At 35.5% G+C, this 23,507-nt stretch overlaps 1 protein-coding gene across 1 annotated transcript in view; it reads left to right on the top strand.

The window, feature by feature from the left end:
* Positions 1-23,507, top strand: part of rassf4a (Ras association domain family member 4a) — a 106,600-nt gene that overhangs the window by 81,036 nt on the left and 2,057 nt on the right. The window contains exons 6-11 of the mRNA XM_028795607.2: positions 4,113-4,207; positions 4,793-4,950; positions 10,945-11,046; positions 12,307-12,358; positions 15,782-15,903; positions 21,209-21,306. Of these exons, the coding sequence (XP_028651440.1) occupies positions 4,113-4,207; positions 4,793-4,950; positions 10,945-11,046; positions 12,307-12,358; positions 15,782-15,903; positions 21,209-21,306 (627 nt within the window). The remainder of the gene's footprint in view (positions 1-4,112; positions 4,208-4,792; positions 4,951-10,944; positions 11,047-12,306; positions 12,359-15,781; positions 15,904-21,208; positions 21,307-23,507) is intronic.

The following is a 23,507-nucleotide window of genomic DNA, read 5'->3' as shown; positions in this document are numbered from 1 at the left end:
AAAGTCAAGGATTTAAAACACATGTCAATCTCTAGAAAAGAGATTATTCCAATCAATAATGTAACATTTGAGGTTCTGTGCTGAAATTTTAAAATTCCCATCATTTTGGCTTCCTGCTCTTTGCAATAGATTTGTTGAAACTCAAAATGATTCTATCAAAAAAGATTTCAAAGGATTTCAGAGGTTGGGCTGTTGAAGCTCATAAACTTAGAAATGGTTAGAGTTACAAAGATCTATGCCACCTTCACTTCTAATTGGGGCAGATAATAAACTACTGGAAGAAATTTTGTGCCCTTCCTACCTAGTAATGAGGTTTTCTGAAAAGATCACTGCAGTACTGAATTATAAATGAAGAATTAAGGCTTTTATTTAATCATGTTACCAAAATACAACATTGGTCTTCGGTTTTGCATCATGAAAGAGGAATAATTACAAAAAAATATTTTTACAGGCTTCACTATGGTGTGTGGACTGTACGCTTTATTTTTTTCCTTTCCTACCAGTCTTAGTTTTTGGTAGACATATGTCTAGCAGTGTGGAGAAAATAATTATAACCTACTTAGGTTACTTTTCCTAAAATTTTGAATTGCCAAGCTATTTGAATTTCCCCTTGGGATTAATAAAGTCGATCGATCGAAGCTGAAAGTGCTCTCATGAAAAGATGGCATGATGTCCCTGTTCACTCTGATTTTATAGGAGAGAAATAAAGGTGGTTGCATTCAGAATAGTTTAGAGCACTATCAATGTGGAGGCCTTATATTTCTGTTCAGTTTTTTTTTTCCACCTCCTCTCCAAGAACCATGGAAGGTTAAATGTAGAGAATTAGCTCTCCAGAAGTAAAATGCCATCTGCTTGGTCTTTCTGACAATTAGGACATGATGACTATCCCTCTCCTTATACAGCTGCACAAAACTGGATATGGGTGCATAGTCAATCAACATGGAATTATCTGGATATTTGATAATGTAACGTAGAGTAATCATCCTGTCTCAGATCAATGTTATACAGGGCAAGGTAGGATTACAGTAAAGTCAGCAGGAACCTTCATATTAGTCAATTTATCAGTCAGCATTTGAAGATGGTTATTACTTAAAGCTGAAGAAATAGTGTTCTGACATAGGTATCAGGCTTACCAAAAAACAAAGTTAAGTAAAATAACCAACAGTGCATCATCCGTTAGCACAATAAGTAGATAATGTTTGAGGTTGTTGCGCATAAAGATGTTTGTACTTGTTACTGACTGTACTTGTTTAAATTTTTTTTATCACTGGCCTTGAACATTTAAATAAAACACTGTATTCATTAAAGGAATATGAATAGTTTTGTTTGTTGTATTTAGAAGCCATTCGTATAGAAAATCAGAAACATCCAAAGGTCTCAGAGCTTTTTCTCACTATATCTGTATACTGTATATCTGTTTCTTTAGATATAGTTAAGAGACACATAGATAGATACATACTGCACTCTATTAGAGCACAGAGTGTTTTTTTTGTTTTTTTTTTTGAAAAATGTTTAAAATATTTACATTCTGTTTACAGCATTTAGTTCGCTAAACATAATCATTTTGTATATGTTAATTAAATGTTTAATTTGTAAAAAATAAAAAATTTAAATAAGAGACTAATAATTATTTTAAAATACTAGGGGGCTCCTCCCCCTGCTCGCTTCACTCGCCAACCCCTGGGTTTGGTTAACCGGATATACAATTTAAAGAGATTATTTTCATGGGGATTTTTACAAATTCATTATTTTCTCTTTTACTTTAAAACTTAAGTAAAAACAATATTTGGAATTAACTTTTCTTCAAGATCGCATAGAATTTTGATTCCGTGTTTGGACTTACATTGTGACAATGCAACATATAACTGCCTGTGAGTGAATATTGTTCCTTTCTCTCTATCTATCTAAATAAACCGATTTACTTTTTTAATGTTTGTCCCTGTGATTTATTAGATAGATAGATATTAACTGTCATAGCAAAAGCTATTCTCATGGGAAACTGTAAATGTTTTAATACGAATGGCATTTCAAGATCTCCTTTTGTGTCTGTTATTCACGGAATATGTACTACATTACCTTTCATGTCGCCAATTAAAATTTTTAATTTTACATGTTAGAATTGGTCGACCAATATTTAATACAACTAATCTTGTCCCATTGCGTAGTCCATCACTCATACATAAATTACTCAATAACATTACGATACATACTTCTTTCAACAGTAATTCAGCCGGTGGGAGACCGGACATTGTTAACACTTGTAGATATTCTATGGGATATTGAAAATTGATGTTTTCATCTTCCGCAATATCACCACCAACTGCTTCAGCTTAGTCTATTGCTACGCATTTAATCAATTTGCCGTGTAACCGATAGACAATTTTCACGTTAATTCATTTGACTTTATCGTTGCTCACTGCTGGGATTGCCCGTGTACTAATTTTTTCTGTTGATAATCCTTCGGGATAAAATTCTTCAATAAGATTTTTACATAATAAGTCGTCTTTAATTGGGAGGTTTTGAATTATAAAATCTGCCAATGTCTAGTAGCCAGTTTGCGTGAATTTTGGTTTCTTCGAAATTAAATTTGTCGTAGCTTTATTTGTTGCGGGACCACAGATTCTCATAGCGTATGGTCCATTATGTGTAAATCTACATTTTGAGCATTGAATGATGCGAACATGAACAAATTATTTTAGACTCCTATATTTTGCCTGTAGTGTTTGTGGATTTCAGTTTCACCAAACAACAAATCTTTTAATTCTCGCAGATGTGCCTCTTCATTGGGAAGAAACACTACTTTTCTCTGATGGCAACATGAATTAGACGATCTACAAGTCTCTGACTTTCCTACTTTCTGTAACTTGCTCTGCATGCATTTCGCCCCATTTTTTAATCTTTTTATGACGTTCTACTTTGTCTTCTACAATTTGTCTTTTGTTTCCGACCTCGCTTGGACCTGCTATGATGATTATTACTTTCCCTTATTTCACCGAGTAATTTCCATTTGTTAGCGCTAATACCATCCATCCATCCATTTTCCAACCCGCTGAATCCGAACACAGGGTCACGGGGGTCTGCTGGAGCCAATCCCAGCCAACACAGGGCACAAGGCAGGAAACAATCCTGGGCAGGGTGCCAACCCACCGCAGGACACACACAAACACACCCACACACCAAGCACACACTAGGGCCAATTTAGAATCGCCAATCCACCTAACCCGCATGTCTTTGGACTGTGGGAGGAAACCGGAGCGCCCGGAGGAAACTAGCGCTAATACGATCTTTACTATCTTTTTTTTTTTTTTTGTTTTGTTTTTTTTGGACACTTTCGAAGTTTACTACTTTCATATTCTTTAACTTGGTCTGGATGTGTATTGCGCCAATGTTTTTTTTTTTTGAGCCTTTCAATTTCCACTTCTTTCATAATCTCTAACCTGCTCTGCATGTGTGTCGCACCAACATTTTTGAACGTCTTTATGAAGTTCTGCTTTGTCTTTTACTCTTTTTGTCTTTTATTTCTGACCCCAATTGGACCTGCAAGGTTTTTCAGTTCCACTTGGTCAAGGCAGATTATTATTTTCCTTATTTTCAGAAATTCCACATAGATTATTATTGTTCTTTTTTGCATTCTTTTCTCTCTCAACACTTTTGGGTTTCTTTTCGACGCGCTGCTCTTTCTTCTTCGCTTAGTTATTGACGTGTCATCTAGAACATATAAAATTATTGTCCTGATAAAATTTATAAGAGCTGAGAGCACAGGAAGTGTGTCTGACAAAAGCATTCACACGACTGAGAGGTTAGATGACCGTGGTCTTGTTTGAAAATGGTAGCAAGTATGACCTGACTTGAAAGAATTTCATGTTAAAAGTCTCCGTCTAGCAGGACTTCATTCCAAAAAGTCTCTTCAAAAAGTTGCGTCTCGTCTCAAGATTTTTTTTATTATAATAGAGAGATAAAATAGTTACTAAGATTTGACAGCCAAAAGCTTTAGTGGCTTTGTTTTTTCATTGTATGGTCACATTTGTGTGTGCCCATGATTTGCAGCATGTTAAATACTGTATAAGTATAAATGGGAGATTTAGAAATGAACCTTTTTCTTTCTCAAACAGAAATGAAAGATCTGCACATAATGTTTCAGTGGAGAAAGCTGTTGAATCCAATAATAATTCTGTAAACAATGAACTGCTCTCAGTTGGTGTAAGAAGTAAGTTATTTTAATAAAGAAAAATCATTTAAAATTTGCATTAAGTCTTTGCTTGTCTGATATTCAAAACAATGAACAAAATAAGTTTGATTCCACATTCATTTAAGAAAACAAATTAAACAGTTCTTAAAAAATTTAATGTAATGAAAAATGGTTCTACTTACATTTCACTTGGATTATTGTTATTTGGTCATGTCTATGCAGAATGTGTTTTGCCAGACATTTTTCTTGTCAGATTCAGACAGGTCACTTTCTGCACATCTAATACATTAGTATTCAGTAGTACTTTAGCCCAGTATACGATTCTACCCAAAGGTCTGTGCGGGGGGAAAAAAGTGAAAACATAAGAGTTGTACTGAAGAGAACCAGATTAACTGTCCTCCCCAGTACTCTTGTGAGGTTGCTGCATGCTGCCTATATTTCTACTGTTCTGCATCGCTTACCAAAAAGCAGCAGAATAAAATGATTATTTCTGGTCAGTTATAAAAAAAGGAATATTTTAACTACCATTCCTGAAGACACAATATAATGTATAAGAATGGCATTGATTGGTGCAATTTGTTTTAATATTTTTTTTTACTTTAGATTCTGAGATAGAGGAGGAAACACCTCAACTAATGAGAACAAAAAGTGATGCAAGTTTCATGAATGTTCAGAGAAGATGCAAATATCGAACTCCAGCAGAAATGCAGAAAATTAAAAGACATCGATTTTCCATTAATGGGCACTTTTATAACCACAAGGTACTTGCAAACTGAGTAGTATTAAAAAATACATCAGTGTATTGTTGGAAGGGATTTGGTGTGGGAACTATGTTTTCTGGAGGTTAAACTGCAAAAAGGGATGAAGAATTTTATTTTTGTATTATAAAGATTGCTTAGTACTAAAGATTGAAAATGTTAAAATGACCCTTTAAGCCACAGACCTGCATTGTTAAAACATTTTTATTTCATGCCCAACCTTTTTAGTGTTGCCAGAAGCTGGTCAATTAAATAAATAGAGCAACAATAGTGCTGTTGTCGGTTGCTTTTTAAAGTTAATAGCAAATATTTAATGAACTGAAGACTTAATAGAATCTTCATATTTCACTGAATGAGAGAAAATAAAAGCAATAAGGCAGTACAACAGAGAGAATGAGGTAAAAGAAAAAAGCAACATTATAGGTTGAACATTCAGTAAAAATGTCTCTTTGAACAATTAAACAAAGAAGAGGCAGGTGCCCAAATTGATGTGAACCTTTTGGGCTGAAGGAGCTTCCCAAAACCATTTTAAAAGAAAGTCACAGAATGTTCTTCCTGGGCATGGCGTTAATCTGCATTCAGCCCTGCAAGTGTGTCCTCCAACTTACAGGGAAAACTTAAGGGTTGGTGACAGGATTGGCACTCCAGCTACTGCAAAAAAAACTCACACTGTTCCAGTGTGGGGCTGAGATGTCACCCGCTGAACTTGGGCCCCAATCCAGGTGGTTCATCATGTGGTGGGTGCAGGAATGCACAATCAGCACATGCTCCAAACCTTACAGAAAAGGGAGTATATGGTTGAATGAGAATACCTGTTCACCACTTTACATAAATCTGGGTTTGGCCTGAACATATGTGCATGAATCAAACTACTGTATACCATTCCAGACGCTTCAATTTGTATTAGATAGAATGTCGGAAATAATGTTGTTAATATCTACTTCAAACTAGAATGCGGTACTAGACAAGGATGCCCCTTGTCACCGCTGCTATTTGCAATTGCCATTGAGCCATTGGCAGTTTACTTTCGAAATACATCAGAGATAAAGGGGATTTTTCAGAGAAGGACTTGAACAAAAAATATCACAGATTTGCAGATGATATGGTACTGTATATATCAGACCCACAAAATTCTGTGCCTACAGCAATAGCAGAATTTCAAAGACTATCTGGACTTAAAATTAACTTGAACAAAAGTGTGCTCTTTCCAGTGAATTCTCTTTATCATTGTAGATCAGTTTAAATACCTCGGGGTAAATGAGACAAGTAAATATAAAACTCTTTTGCAACAAAATTGTGCTGTTTGCATGGAAAAACCTAAACAAGACATCCATAGATGGTCTTACTTTAGCAGGAAGAATTAACATTGTAAAGATGAATATCCTCCCTAAGCTTCTGTTCCTATTTCAAAACATCCCCATATATATTAACAAACATTTTTTTAAGAAATTAGATTCAATCGTAACCTCATTTATTTGGAATTTGAAAAATCCATGCATTCAAAAGGCAGCATGGCTCTACCTAATTTTCAATTTTATTACTGGGCAGCAAACATACAAGCTGTAAAAACCTGGACATTGACACAAATAGATGAACACACACTAGCTTGATCTGCAATAGAAATTAAATCCTGCAGCACTTCTTTATATTCCTTGCTTTGTACTCCAGTAAATACAAGGTATCATCAATATACTAACAACCCAATTGTCCTTCATTCACTCAGAATATGGAACCAATATAGGAAGCACTTTAAGTTAGAGAATATCTTATCTGTGACTTTTCTACATGATGGCCATCTTTTTACACCATCTCGAACTTAAATAGTTTTTAAAGTATGAAAAATGTATGGGTTTAAATCATTTAGAGATTTGTATATAAATAATGTCTTTGCATCCTATGAGCAGTTATACTCCAAATTTAATCTCTTCCTTTTAAAAATCCAAGAGTACAGTAGGAAAAGGATCTCTTACTCAACATTTCAAAAACGGAGTGGAAGGCAGCCACGCACAGAATTCACTGAAGCTCCATATGTGCTAAACATTCAATTATTCTACTTTAAAATTTTTATGGAGCACATCTATCTCATTTGAAATTGTCCAAGATGTTTCCAGGGCAAGATCCAACCTGTGAACGTTGCAATCAAGCCCCAGCTTTACTGGGCCACATGTTTCGGGCGTGTACCAAATTAACATCATTTTGGACGAAAATTTTGAAATGCCTATCACAGCCAGGGTGTCACAATCACTCCTAATCCACTAACAGTTGTGTTTGGTTAACTTTCCAGATGGGCTTAAAGTGGAAAAGGACAAACAAACTGTAATTTCCTTTGCTTTACTATTAGCACATAGGATTCTTCCAGTTCAGCAAGACAAGTCTAACCCACCTCTTTAAAGTTGGTGGGTAACTGATGTTATATATTATTTGAAATTGGAAAAATTCAAATTCTCACTTAGAGGATCTGTTCAAAACTTTTTTAAAACCTGGCAGGACTTAATCAATAACATTTTAGAATACACATTTATATTGGGGGGGAAAAAATTCCTTTCTCTTTTTACTACTCTTAACAGTTTTGCTCTGGTTGTTGGCCTTCCAATCTTTTTCACATGTGTGGGGTTTGATTTGATTGTATTTTATGTTTTGTTAAGATTGATTTGATTGTGTGGAAAGTTATATGCTTTTAATAAATTCAATAAAATTTTTAAAAATGCATAAGAAAAGGGAGTATATCAAGACTGAATAAGCTTTAGTGAGAAGTAGTGTAATAATTTTTTTTTTTTATGTTATAGTGACAATCACATTTACCTCTTGGATTTTATAAAGTATATGCAGTGTATCTGAGTATTTCATTATGGTATACAGTATATTTGCCAATAATGATAAGTCTTAACAAATGTGTCCCAGTCATTATTGAGATAATGAAAGAAATGATATTCATCATAATTTGCTTGATACTTTGACACTTAAATGTAGCAGCATACATGGTTATTAAGCCTGTTAAGAGAATAATTTTATTAAATTTAATGAATTTATGGCAATTTTTTCTGACTCTCAGATGGAAATGTAATTGTGAGCCTTTAAGAAGTTATTCTGTTGTTAATAAACTGTAGCTTTAACTTCTGGTCTGAACTGATACCAAAGCTGAGGCTGCTGTCAAGGATGTCAGGGAAACAGTAAGTGTTTTAGAGAGTTTTTTCCTGTTCATGAATTTATAGAGAATTTGGCAAAAGGAACAGCTTTGAGAATGCATTTATAGAATGTATACAAGAATTTTCTTTGATGGAAAACAAACTAAAATCTAGCAAGTATGAAATAATAATAACTTGCTGTCATTCTGTTGTCTAACGAGAGGTTGCTGCAATCAATAGTTTCAAAAAACAGAAAAATTAAATATTTAATTTTTGCAGGGTTCTGATTAATCCAGAAGTAATTTTCACATATTAAAAGCATACCTATGCTGACCATTAAAGATGCTCTACAATTTGCTTAAATTTGATGCATTAAGGGAAATTTTGTTGTCTGTAATGTCTACATTTTTCTTTTATGGATCAAAATTATTTTAGCCAAGCTGAAATTCAAAATAGCTGTGCTATGTCTGTGGAGAAAGCCTCTGTTGTTGGGCTCTGAGAAATTTTTATACATAACATAGGTAATGGTAATGGACAACACCTAATGGCATTTAGCCATCTTTGCCCGGTAACTTTCAGTCAAGCCCACTTTTATAGGGTTATGTTTATCCATGCCCATTATTCATTATGCTAACAGCCAACACCTTTTTTACATTTTGCCATCTTTGGCTCCCATTCTTTTCAAACACTCCCCTTATTGCTAATCCACCATCCAGTCTTTGGTATCGGCTTTCAGGGTGTCATTTTACATTGGTGCTGTTGTTATATGTCAGACTCTGTGCTTATCAGTGCATTCCAATATTTTAACTGTCTTAAGACTCATTGCAATTCAGTGTGTAACAGTGCTTAAACAATATTGGTGGTGAGATTGCAATATGCTTTAAAAATAGTATCTTATAAGGTGCAGAATCAAATAGTAAAACAAGTGCTTAATATTATAAATAATACTTTTTATGCATGCTATATTCTAATTATCCAGTGTGTGATTGTTCATAAAAATATCCAGTAAATATTCATGTAGATATATTTCTATACCACCTATTATAAATTTTTTTGGCCCTGTCCACACTACTACTGTTTTTTTTATTTTATTTTATTAAAATCACACAACATTCCATACAAATAAATCAATTTTTACAAACATAAGATTGAAAACAAATCCGCCCCCACCCCTGAGAAAAAGAGCTAAGCCATAGAGTAAAACTTAAAGCTAGTAAAAATAAGTACTACGTTTTTGTTTAAAAATGCAGGTAATTTTGCCTTTCATCCACACTACCCCAGTGTTTGCAACTGCCAAAATGGGGACTTTTGAAAATGCTCATCAGAGCCATATACTTCTGAAAACACAGCCCCAGCCCCACAGTTTTTGAAAACACAGACACTAATCGGAGTTTGATTTGTTTGTGCTTGTTACATAGCCCTTCCCTCATTGGAGTCTGCTCTTAAAAATATCTTGTTCCCTGTGTGTGCCCTCTTCATAGAAGAAATACATACACCAAAATAGCAGACAGAGAACAGTTGCTTTTTTTTGCACTTATTATGTTGCTTCTGCATCTAAATTGCATTTTGTACAGTTTGAATGATGAAAACATGCATAAAAGGCAATTAATTTGCTGGTCACTACAATTTTGCAAAAAGTCCCATGGTCGGTGGTGTTACCATCCCATCAAGTATTTTTTTGCCCAATTCATTGCCAATATAGGCAAGTGTCTTTTTTATATGTGTTTTCAGTTGTTTTAGTGTGGGCAGAGATGATTTTTTGTAAATGATGTGAAAATGCTAATATGGATGAAGATACATAGTTTTCATCTAAAAATGAAAACCTAGTGGTGTGAAGTTAGCCTTTGTCATAATTTGTCATACATTAACAAACTGCATGTGTAGCCAATATCTCTCTCTCTCTCTCTCTGCGTGTGTGTGTGTGTGTGTGTGTGTGTGTGTGTGTGTGTATGTGTGTATATATATATATATATATATATATATATATATATATATATATATATATATAAAAATAGTCTGTCTGTATGTCTGTCCTCTACGGATTTTTTTCTATAATTTGCTTCAACATTCCGGTTGATTTTGCAGCTTCTCTCATTCAGCTAAGTATCATACTTTGCTTGCGGCACTGATTTATTTACACAAATCCGAGAAACACGGAGGGAGGTGAGGCCCTTCTCACTTACGTTTCAGCCTCGGGGCGTATCTTACTTCTATTTAGCTAGCGAATGAGAAAACTACTTTTAACGGATTTAGATTGGGTTTTTTTTCTGAAATTTGCTTGAACATTCCTGTTGATTTTGCGACTTCTCTCATCACGCTAAGAATCATGATTCGCTTGCAGGAGTGATATGTTCTCATTAATCAGAGACGGCGGCTGCAGGAGTGGGGTGCTGGATTGGGCCTTCCTCACGCACATGCCAGCCTCTGTTCGAATCGCTCTATCTCTTGCCACATTTTGGAGTGGACCTTGCCTCCGCTTAGCTAGCGATACCTGTTTATCTGTTGGTTTTTAAAGTTTGTCCTGTTTCACAACTATGTTGGTGAAGCCGTGGGGAACGGCTAGTCTAACATAAACGGGCAGCACCTTCCAGACATTATCCATGTTTGTTGCTGCTACATTTTTTTTAATGTGGGTTTGAATTCATGATACCTTCTAAATATCTGTTGCTTAATCAATTTACATAAAGATCTGTTCTCAATAGCAACATGTTTACTTTTTTAGAAACTAGGCATACTCATTATTTCAGAATGTGGCAGTACTCAAATTTTTAAAAATGTATCAGTAATAAACACATTTTTAGCAATTCTTTTTAGATATTAGTGTGCTTGTTTGTTTTTAATTTTATTATTTAATGTTACTCCTCTGTTGTAGACTTCAGTGTTTACTCCAGCATATGGATCGGTTACTAATGTCAGAGTTAACAGCACTATGACTACACCACAGGTTCTGAATTTACTGCTCAACAAATTCAGAGTAAGTACAATATGTTAACACATCCCTGCTAAACATAAGCCTGCTTGAAAATGTAATGAGTCTCTGTTGATGTCAGATTTCAATAGGTTTTGTAGTGGTATACTATGCTTAAATAGTTGTAGGAATTGCTCATAACCTCAAAGTGTGTGATATTCTTGTAACACCTTAAAGCATAATAATGTACATAATCAAGTATTTGTTCTAAGAAGATAATCTTTTCCAGGGCCTAATTTAAGAAGTCCTGCTAGCATTTTAAAATATATTTAATGTACTTACAGAAATTAATTTGTATTAATAACTTCTAAAACAGCCTAAAGGCTAAGTAATAGACTGTAAACCAAAAGATTGTCTGTTCAGTCCTCAATTTGACCCTGAGCAAGTTATTTAAACTCCCCCATGTTAGAATTTTCTTACCATACAACCAAACTTTATTTTATACAGTACTGTTCTATGTTATATCTATTTTTATGAGTAAGTTTTTAAGCCACAATATTTGGTGCGAAATCCTTAATTGTAAATCACAGAAGAACTTGTTAAAACAAATGGAAGCAAATTTAATTATGCATTTTACTTTTGTTCTTTCCTTAAGGCATTTGTCTTGAGTAATTCATCTTTATATTAATTTTTTTTGAACTTCTTGAAAGTTTAAAAATTAGTTATATATACATCTTTTCTGGGATTTTCTGACCCAGTCTGTTTCTGATATTTGGTTTCCTTATTGAAAAGTTTATAATTTTGTAACGTTATTTGCGACACCCATTTGTTTTTCCAGTGGGTGCTGCAATTTGAGGATTTCACATCTCATTACCATGGTAATAATACATCTTACAATTCTCTGGGATGGTGTAATGATGTCATGACTACACCTCTCACATCTCTAGTTTATCTGAGATTGAATTTATTTGTGAACTTTCTTTTGTAATTTTTGGTTTAGTGTTTTTTTTTTTTTTTTTTTTTATAAATCTCATCTTTTCTCCTGTTAACTTTAAGTCAGCACAGTAACGTTTATGCAACTGATATTAAGCAGGAAAGTTTTAAATCTGTATAGCAGTTGATCCTGCTCAATATTGTTTGTCCCTGGCTTTAAATATGATCATAATATAAAGTATTTATATTATGGTATACATTTTAAGATATATGTAAGCATATCCTTTTCATTTTCATTATGAAACTGCAAATTACATATGTATGCAACAAAGTTTAATTATAGTCCTTTTTTCTAAGTAATAACTTAGAGATATTTAATTTTTATGCTTTTAGGTTGAAAATGGTGCTGATGAATTTGCATTGTATGTGGTTCATGAATGTGGTGGTAAGTTGTATTTTTAAAATTTATATTTAATAAATAAAATTATTTATCTAACATTAAAATGTTTCTTTGTCCTTTAATCTAGCTTGTGGTTCCTTGATCGCATGTGATACCAATATTAGCCCACTTAGCAAAGTAACAGTCCATTTCTGCTTTACTGGTGTTAGATTAGGACTGCAGAGGTCAAATGTTAGGGGGACATCAAATGTACGGTAGTCTCAATTTGATTGGTGTGACCACATCGTTCAACAATTAGTCACTGCACTTTTGAAACCTTTAAATTGGAAATTTTGTCAGCCACACAATGTCTATTGCATTTCATTGACCATCTATGATTATTATTTCAATTCATTCATAATAAATAATAAAGCATGTAGATTCACTTTAAGAAAAGTAAAAAATGACAAACATCATGCATCTTCCACATACTGCATCACGCAATCCAGGTTAGATATGGTCTTTGTTGATAATAATAATAATATTGATAATTATGAGGTGGTTTAGTATTTCTTTGTTACATAGTTATGTGTGTATCAGTAGGTGTCCTCATGGAACCATTCACTACTGCATTTGAAATGTGTCATGTTGGTACTGGGTATGCATTTTTGATGGCTTAGAATGGAAAGGAAACCTTCAATTGTAAGGGATAGGAAACATTACAGTATGTTTTAAAAGTGTTTTGTAGAAGTACTGATTGGAAGTAAAAACAAAACAACCAAAAATACTAAGGAGCAATCAACTCTATGTGCATTGTATACAAACACCTAATAATATAGGCTGTTTTGAAAGAAATCCATAATGGTTAAAAGTGAAAGGTTCTCATTTATTTTCAGTGACCTTGATATTGCAGCTGTTGTTGTTTCAAGATTTGAAAAAAATGAGTCCTAAAATGTGAACCTGTTTTAAAAAAAAAAAAAATGGTATGGAACAGCATACCACTATTGTTTCAAAAATGGCTTGTTTTAGTTGGTTGTGCACAGCTGCAAACAAAAGCCTAAATTTGTATCTTCTATTATTTAAATTACAGGTGCAATTTTCCACATGGCTGGGTAAACTTGTTTTGATCAAAACTTTGTTTTGATTCACATGTCCAAACAGGATATTTGTGTAGCAGAAAGATAGCCCTTTATGCACGAAGGGATTTTAAATTTCATTGGAAAGTATTTATTTGATTGAAAACCTTTGTTTACACCAATTTATGATCAGGGTAAACAGGATGCACCTGAGCTCAATTTTGAGTTTTATGGCAAAGGCTGTGAATACTTATGTAGCATGTGCTTTCTCAGTTTCTTTATTTTTAATAAATTTGCAAAAACCTCAAGTAAACTTTTTTCATGTTGTCATTATGGGGTGTTGTGTGTAGAATTCTGAGGAAAAAAATTAATTTAATCCATTTTGGAATAAGGCTGTAACATAACAAAATGTTGAAAAAGTAATGCGCTGTGAATACTTTCCGGATGCACTGTACCTCATAGAATGAGCTGAAACCCAGATATCCAGTGTTAATGAGTCTTGCTGTATGTGGCTTGAAGAAGGTAAGACCTTTGATTTAAAGCAGTTTCACTCAATTGTGACATGCTGCTCACCTTAAGATATATATAAGCAAAATCATTTATTTTAATATTTTAGCATGTGGTTAAATTCATGAGAATCTGGTAACAGAGCAAGATCAACTACAGCAACAGCATTTGTAAATTTTAGATGTGGATAATGCATTTCACCCCTTGTATATTTTCTTTAATAAACGTTATGTGACACCTACAAAAAATGAAATATATATTTAATTTGAATGAAATACATATTTATTTGGTCCCATCTTAAATTCTCATTTTACCACTCCTGAAATGCATTTATTTATGATACATGTAAAGATCAAATAAGTTGAAGTACAGTAATTCCAACTCATTCTAGCTTGAAACTTGTGATGAGATGCCATATTTGGGTGACATTTCCTTTTAAATTTCTAAACAGAAAAAAAAATATTAAAAAGTAATAGGCCATTTAAAAATTAAGGAAAAGGGACATTGAGTTTGGTGCTTCTGTGTCAGCTGCAGCTCTTGGAGAATGGATTGAACCATATCTCAATCATCCACTGTGTGAAATTCACACATTTTCCTCATTTTTTGAGTGTTTTTCTCAAGGTACTGTGATTTCAACATCTTTTTAGATGTGCAAACTAATTAACTGGCATCTGTAAATAGGTTCGTTATGAGTGAAACCTGTGATAAACTTTCAAGAACTCTGAGGGAGAATGTGTCTGTTTGTTACTGCTTCATATTGCAAAAGTGTCGGCTATTGTTTTCTTTCCGGTGAAGTTGACTGTGAATTTTACTGTGGGATCATGTATATTTTATTATTTTCTGTCACACACAATAAATATTGACATCTGTAATTTGAAAACTGTGCTGGTTAAACAAACAAACAAAATCATTGTATATGTGCAGTACATGTCATTTTGCAGGGCAGGGTCATCTCAATATTAGCAGTACCAGCTTCTGCTCATTGTATTTTCTATCGGCTTTAAGCAGTCATGAGTAGTGTAAATGAGTTATGGGGTTACTTATTTGGGACTCTCTGTGCATCTATTAGTGGAAAGTCTTTTCAGGAAATTGTATTAACAAAATGTAGGCTAGTCAGAACAATACAGGAAAGCTATTATTGTACATAAAATTTCGCTGGGATAGTACATACTAGTTAAAGTCATTAAATTAAAAAAAAAATAGTTTACTGTTGTATAATACTCCATTTTTCCTTTTATGTAATTGCAAGTCTTGGCTTTTTATTACTCCACAACAAAATAATTTTAAGAACAGCTTTAAACGCATTGACAACAGCAGCATCATGACCAAAAAATTTGTTGCAAGTCTTCCTCTTATGGTACTGTAACTGACAAATTAAGAAAGACACCTAGCCTGTATTTTGTTGTGGTATATGGTATGTGTGTTTCTGATTCATTTGTTTTTGTTTACATTTGTCAGTCTCACTGACAAGGCCACTAAAGAGAGTTCTATATTTTTTAATTTGATTTTCTATGATTCAGAATTCAAAGACATGATAAGAGATGAAATTCAAGAGTGTATTTGTGTTTTGATAGACTAGACAAAGCCTTGTCTTGGAGATTTACACTTTCAGTCACTGTGAAAGCAATGGTTCTTATTTTGGTATTTGACATTTGGTACACTGTATTAATCCATGAGGAGAAAGGTCAGAGTGCAGGGACAGCCATTGTACAGCACCCTGAAGCAATATTCAGGTTAACATCCTTGGTCAAGGGCCCAAAAGAGTAGAATCCTTTCTGGCGGTAATAGGGGATGTATTTGTCACTTATTTATGCTGCCTTTGTAGTGTATTGTTTTCTTGTTGCTCAGGTTATTATATATAATACAGAAATCAAGATGACAGCCTTTTTTTTTTTTTTTTTTGCAGAAAGGACTAAATTAAAAGACACTGATTATCCACTAGTATCCAGAATATTGCATGGTCCTTGTGAGAAGATTGCAAAAATCTTTCTAATGGAGACTGACCTAGGAGAAGAAGTAACATATGATGTGAGTTTTTCAACTTTAAATTTCACGAGTGAGGTTTGTTTTCAAAAATTATTTTTGAAATTCTAAATGTGTGTTGTACTTGTATATGTAATCAGTAAACTGGCGATGAAATAAAAAAAAAAAACCTGAAGTAGTAAATACCAAAGTGCTCTTCTCTGGCAAGATTGTATTTTGAATAGAAGCATAGAATGTGACAGATTGAACTATCAGATATTACAAAACACTTTTGAAAATTAATTTCTGGTAAATACTTTAGTGAAGATTAAGTAAATCCAGCTAGTTCATTGCTTCATTTTCCACTCCTCCTTCTCTATAGTGTTTTTTCACCCTTATTTAAATATTTTGCCCTCTGTGTGCATTATGCCACATATTGAAAAAGTCATAGATTAGAGTTTAATTTGTAGGTGGCTCTGTGCACCTGACCTGATGTTTGTGTTGCTCAGGTACATACTAGGGGGCTCTGCCCCCTGCTCGCTTTGCTCGCCAACCCCTGGTCTTGGGAAACCTGAAATAGATTTGAAAGAGATTATTGTCTGTCTTGGTAATTGTTACATATGTATCATGTTCACTTTCACGACATCTGTAGGTCTATGTAATATATGTAAATGACAATAGCAGTGTAATTGTTATGTTATGCAAGTATAGAATGTCTTTGAGTTTGCGCAGATCTATGTATGAGATATATTGGAGTGTAAAGGTGTAGATGACGTACAAAGGATATCTTCATACACCACATTTGTAGTAAAGATGGCGTGTTGTCCTTGAATGAGTTTTCCTTGGTATGGAGTTATTATAATCTTGACATTTACGTCAAATGCATGCCGAACTCTTGAGAAGGCTACATAAAGTTGTCCATGTCTAAATACAGGCTCAGAGAGGTAAAGGCCGACTCTGTCCATGGTCTGTCCTTGGGATTTGTTGATTAGGTATACGCTGTTTACTGTTAGTAATATGGATAATTGCACTTACTGTTAAAATTACCTATTTCCGTTAGTTGAACTCTTCCGTTTCTGAGCCGTGGCTCCTTCGCTTGCGGTGCATAGGCGCATGCGCCTTCCGTACTATCTCGTGTTTGACTATGCTGTGTTTTGTGGACGTTTGGGGACTCCGTACTTTCTCTGGTTTGACTGTGGGGCAGGACGCGGAAGCCTCTTCTGTTTGTGTTTTCTGTGAGTACTTATAGTGTTGTATTACTGTAATGTGATTCACATATGCTGTGGAGTCCGGATATTCGGGGCTTCTGTACTATCTCGGGTCTTTGCTTGCGGTGCTTTAGAAGCGTGTTGTAAGCGCCTGCACCTTCCGTACTATGTCGGGTTTGACTATGCTGTGTAGTGTGGACGTGTAGGGTTCTGTACTCTCTTGAGAGGGCTACATACAGTTGTCCATGTGTAAACTCTGTGTTATTTGAGAACCGCGTTGTAGGCGCCTGCGTTCATTGGTTTTATCCAGGCGGGCTCGTTTTTGTATCTCCATCAGTCGAGCTCTTTCTTTTTGGAGCCGTGCCTGCTTTGCTTGCGGCATTTCAGACGCGCGTTGTAGGTGCCTGCGTTCATTGATTCTATCCAGGCGGGCTCGTGGTTTACCATTCTCAGTTAGCCTGTGTTTTCTGTGGTTGTACTGTTAATATTACTGTAATGTGCTTAATATTGTATTACTGTAATGTGATTCACATATGTTGTGGAGTCTGGATCTGTGGGGTTTCAGAAGCGCGTTGTAGGTGCCTGCGCCTTCCGTACTATCTTTGTGGACCTTTAGGGCCTCCGTAGCCTCTTCCGTTTGACTCTGGGGTGCAGCGCAGAATCCTCTTTTTTGTGTGGCTGTGTCGTTAGTCGTTAGCTATGGGCGCGTTGTTGCTTCATTTCTTATTTACGTTAGTTGAGCTCTTTCGTTTTTGAGCCATGACTCCTTCGTTCACAGTGGATCAGACTTCGCTTGCGATTTATGAGATGCACGCTGTAGGCGCCTGTGCACTATGTCTCCTGGGTCCATCGCCGTGTACCTGCGTCCGTGCCTTCCGGTTTACCATTCTCGGTTAGTAATATGGATTTTAAGTGTATTACTGACCTCTGTTCCACTACTAAGTTGTTAAAAAAAGATTCATTTGATGAGTTCTTTTTAATCTTTATAATAAATTGCCAATTTATCATACAGTCATGGCCAAAATTATCGGCACCCCTGGAATTTTCCCAGAAAATGCACCATTTCTCCCAGAACATTATTGCAATTACAAATGTTTTCGTATATACATGTTTATTTCCTTTATGTGCATTGGAACAACACAAAAAACAGAGAAAAAAAGCCAAATCTGACATCATGTCACACAGAACTCCAAAAATGGGCCGGACAAAATTATTGGCACCTTTTCAAAATTGTGGGTAAATCGTTTTATTTCAAGCATATGATGCTCGTTTAAACTCACCTGTAGGCAAGAAACAGGTGCTGGTAATATAGCAATCACACCTGAAGCCAGTTAAAATGGAGAAAAGTTGACTCAACCTTTCTGTTGTATGTCTGAGTGTGCCACTCTAAGCATGGAGAACAGAAAGAAGAGCAGAGAATTGTCTGAGGACTTGAGAACAAAAATTGTGGAAAAATATCAACAATCTCAAAGCTACAAGTCCATCTCCAGAGATCGTCATGTTCCTTTGTCCACTGTGCGCAACATAATCAAGAAGTTCACAACACATGGCACTGTAGCTAATCTCCCAGGACATGGACGGAAGAGAAAAATTGATAAAAGACTGCAACGAAGGATAGTCCGAATGGTGGATAAACAGCCCCAATCAACTTCAAAACATATTCAAGCTGTTCTGCAGACTCTGGGTGCAACAGTGTCAGCTCGAACTATCCGTTGACATCTGAACGAAATGAAACACTTATGGCAGGAGAGCCAGGAGGACCCCACTGCTGACACAGAAACATAAAAAAGCCGGACTGGAGTTTGCCAAAATGTACTTGAGGAAGCCAAAATCCTTCTGGGTGAACGTCTTGTGGACAGATGAGACCAAGGTAAAGCTTTTTGGTAAAGCTCATCATTCTACTGTTTACAGAAAACGGAATGAGGCCTACGAAGAAAAGAACATAGTACCTACAGTCAAACATGGTGGAGGTTCTAAGATGTTTTGCTGCCTCTGGCACTGGATGCCTTGACTGTGTGCAAGGCATCATGAAATCTGAAGACTACCAAAAGATATTGGGGCGCAATGTAGGGCCCAGTGTCAGAAAGCTGGGTCTGCGTCAGAGGTCATGGGTGTTCCAGCAGGACAATGACCCCAAACATACCTCTAAAAGCACTCAGAAATGGTTGAAGACAAATCGCTAGAGAGTTCTGAAGTAGCCAGCAATGAGTCCGGATCTAAATCCGATTGAACACTTATGGAGAGATCTCAAAATTGCTGTTGGGAGAAGGCACCCTTCAAATCTGAGAAACCTTGAGCAGTTTGCAAAAGAAGAGTGGTCAGAAATAACAGTTGAGAGGTGTAACAAGCTTGTTGATGGTTATAGGAAGCGCTTGATTTCAGTTATTATTTCCAAAGGGCGTGCAACCAAATATTAAGTAGAGGGTGCCAATAATTTTGTCCAGCCCGGTTTTTGAGTTTTGTGTGAAATTATGTCAGATTTGGCTTTTTTTGTTGTTCCAGTGCACATAAAGGAAATAAACATGTGTATACCAAAACATTTTTAATTGCAACAATTTTCTGGGAGAAATGGTGCATTTTCAAGGAAAATTCCAGAGGTGCTGATAATTTCGGCCATGACTGTATCTCAGAATTTCCAGATATTGCTGTGTTTCACAGGAGCCAGAACACTTATAGGTGAAAAGCCAGACAACTATCGTGAAGACTTTATGTGAATGTGTTTACAGGAAAGTCGGTGGATTAAACTGCAAGCTGAATGTTACTTGATGGAAAAGCAATCCTGCAAACAGATTAGATGTTTATGGATTGCTTGGATTCACGTATGACTCTTTACCATTTTCAAGCCAGTGCAAATTTTTACTTCAAGCTTTGGTTTAGGTTTTATTAATGTATTTAAAATTTTAACAACTGTTAAAAGAGATTTAATATTCTCTCACCCATGTTGCATTTATGAAACTAATTTTAATAATATCCTTAAATCTTCACTGCTTTCCCACCCTCTATCTGCTTATCATGGTCAATGACCTAGAGAGTAGGAGTTGAAGCCAGCGCTGACAATTAGTTGTGATGTCCGTCTGTTCATTTCACTGTACATGCATGTATAGACGTGTATCCTTCAGGACGAAATTTGTGGCAGTAGACGATGAGAGAATATTCATGACAACATAAGAACTACCTCCAAGATTAAAGCCAAAGTCAACCTTGGCTTCATGTACCATGTTTAAATGTAAATCCAAGAAACTTAGATGTGCATGTGGCTGGAATTATTGTTTCTAGTTGGAAGTACACTTGGTGTTTTTTTAAATTTAGCTTGCCTCAATAGTAAATTGAACTTTGTTGAGTAATGATGCATCCCACCCACCACTTCCACACAGTCAATTATGCGAAAAGAAAATGTATCTCTCTCCTCTGCCAATGCTTGCAAAACTTGAGTTTCCTGATAAGAGAATGGACTTGCAACATGGTTGTGTAAACTTAAAGTGGCCCCAATGTCTAAATAGGACCTGTACAATTAAAGGACATACACTCTCTCAAGTAAAAAGTAGAATCAGAGTAATCATCTGTTTGCTCTGTTTGCACTGTTTGCTGTATGTGAAACAAATTACATGATGACTGAAAGCACTTAACGAAATCAACATGATTTCGTTAAAACTTAAACTGAAACTCTGGATAGGTGGTTAATATAATTAATGTAATAGAGGCAGGATATGCAAGAATCTGCGATTTTAAGCATGGCATTTATCCTGTCTTGTATTTCACTTTAACACTGAAATAAGGTATATACATTATAAAATGACCATAGAATGTTCATAATCTGTTGCATAACTGCAGATTGTTGAAATTATTACTGATTTACTGTAGTGTTCTTTAATTTGAGTTGGTTGAAAATTAGCCTTCTAAACTTGTTTTGGCCATTTTTATTTACTCAGTCAAACAAAGAAAGGTAATCCTTTTGTTTTTAAGATTACTTTCCCACAATAGTGTGTATGCTAAGTTGTGAAAAAAGAGGAAGTTCTGTAACATGTCAAGAAAGGGAAAATTATGTAAAACTGCACAGTAATTCATGTGTATCAATGAGGGCATACAAGTTGGCAACTAATCAGATTAGCTAAATACATTTTAACTACAGCTTTTGTTGTTTTTTTTTTATATTTATTATTTAGGTGGCCCAGTACATAAAGTTTGAAATGCCTGTACTTGACAGTTTTGTTGAAAAATTAAAAGAAGAGGAAGAGCGAGAAATTTCAAAATTAATGAACAGGTAGGTTTAAAGGTAATAACTTGTTCTTAAAAGTAAGTATTTAGTAAGGATATTCAACCTCTGTTTACTTGTTTGCCACATACTGCCATACAGGCCTACAGTATATCCAGTTGCTTCAATTCATTGTCTGCTTGATAACAGCAGGGACTCCAGCAAGTAGTTTAATTGTAATTGCAAGCAATTTGTTTTCGGAATGAGCTTTTCTTGCATTCCATCATTCCCTAAGTAAATACCAAGAAATCCAAAAAGTTCAATTATTGTTTGATTATGTAAAAATCCTTGAGAGTAATGCGCAAAGGCAGATCACAAAAATACAATTAAAAGGAAAACCTCATCTCTGCTGCTTATCTGGACTTGCCTTCACAGGTTTTGACCCCCTTCCCACAGACCGCATCGACCCCTTTTTTATCTCAGAATAAACAAAGCACTCCTTTCATTTTCTTTATCCCTCTGGAAACTAACCTTTCATCCTCCCATAAGTGAGCCCTTGCCCCAGCTCACCCCTTGACTGTAAGATCAAGTACTTTGAGCTCAGAGTAATACTAAATCCCTTCCTGTGGTCACCTTAAGCTAAGCTTGGAACTGACAAGATATCATGGGGCATGTCTGTAAAGCCTCAGAGCTTGCTGTTACCAGCAGCCATATTACATACACATTACAGCAGGTAATCCACGTGAGCGGTAAGCATGCTTGGATCCTAGCCAGTACTTGGATGGGAGATCATCTTGAAAAATCTCAGGTTGCTGCTGGAAAAGGTGTTGATGAGGCCAGCAGAGAGCAATTACCCTGTGGTCTGTTTGAGGATCCCAGTGCTCCAATGCTGTAATGGAGACTCTGTACTGTACATATGGCACCATCCTTAAGATGAGACATTAAACAGAGTTCCTGAATCTCGTTAGTTATAAGATTCCTGTACATACTTCATAAAGAGTAGGGTGTATCCCAGTGTCCATCCTAAATTGCCCACCACAGCCTGGATATTCTGGCCCCCTACTCATTCCTGTCCCTAATTGGCTAACTATCTCTTCCATCACTTCACCACCTAATAACTAAAGTGTGGTGAGTGTACTGGCTTAGAATGGCAGCTGTTGCATCATCCAGGTATATGAGGGGCCAAACATACCATAATCCAGGGGTAGGCAACGTCGGTCCTGGAGTGCCACAGTATGTGCAGGTTTTTGTTCTAACCCAGTTCCTTAACGAGAACTCAATTATTGCTGATGAAGCACATATTGCTTAAGTGACATTTTAATGCTTCATTTTAGTGGTCTCGCTTGTTAAGGTTCTCCAACCTTAATGGCTTATTTCAATCTTAAACTGCTGCATTCAGTGTTTTAATTGCTCCTTATTAGCAATAAGATGTAAAAGACAAAGCAGCCAGCAGTTCTCCAGCTAGCTTTTTTCCAATTACATCTGTGTGTGTTCATCATGCACGGTTTGATTTAATAAAACACTTAATAGAAAAATGTGACAGACTGAAAATGATCTGTTTTAGGCTTCAAATCATTTGGATGATATCCTTGGAAAGGAAAAAAATCTACGATATAAAAGCCTTACATTGCACAGACTAACAAGCCATAAAATTAAATAAGGCAAGGAGATTGGCAATGATTGGTTTCTAATTAAGCAATTGGGTTGAATGAAAACCTGTAGCCACTGCGGCTCACCAGGACCGACATTGCCTACCCCTGTTTTACATCTTATTGCTAATAAGGAGCAATTAAAACACTGAATGCAGCAGTTTAAGATTGAAATAAACAATTAAGGTTGGAGAACCTTAACAAGCGAGACCCCTAAAATGAAGCATTAAAATGTCACTTAAGCAATATGTGCTTCATCAGCAATTATTGAGTTCTCGTTAAGGAACTGGGTTGGAACAAAAACCTGCACATACTGTGGCACTCCAGGACCGACGTTGCCTACCCCTGGCATAATCTATTAGTTTACATTTTAACACTATTGGTTTATGAATATTTACTCTCTGCATGCATACTTAATTGGTTTGCATGCGTACAATACTGGTTTCATTCATATGAACTATAATGGTACTTTTTTATACATTACTTTCCTCTTATAGTTTGTAGTGATGTAATTTCATGTTGTCATGCAGAATAGAGTAATAAATGTTTGTGATACAATGGAAGCCTATAGTGACTAATGCTGTACAGCTGCAAATTATGTGAAAAATGTTCATGAAAAAA

The sequence above is a fragment of the Erpetoichthys calabaricus genome, chromosome 2 (genome assembly GCF_900747795.2).
Source record: "Erpetoichthys calabaricus chromosome 2, fErpCal1.3, whole genome shotgun sequence".
NCBI classification, from domain to species: domain Eukaryota; kingdom Metazoa; phylum Chordata; class Cladistia; order Polypteriformes; family Polypteridae; genus Erpetoichthys; species Erpetoichthys calabaricus.
This window is presented reverse-complemented; position numbering and strand designations above follow the sequence as displayed.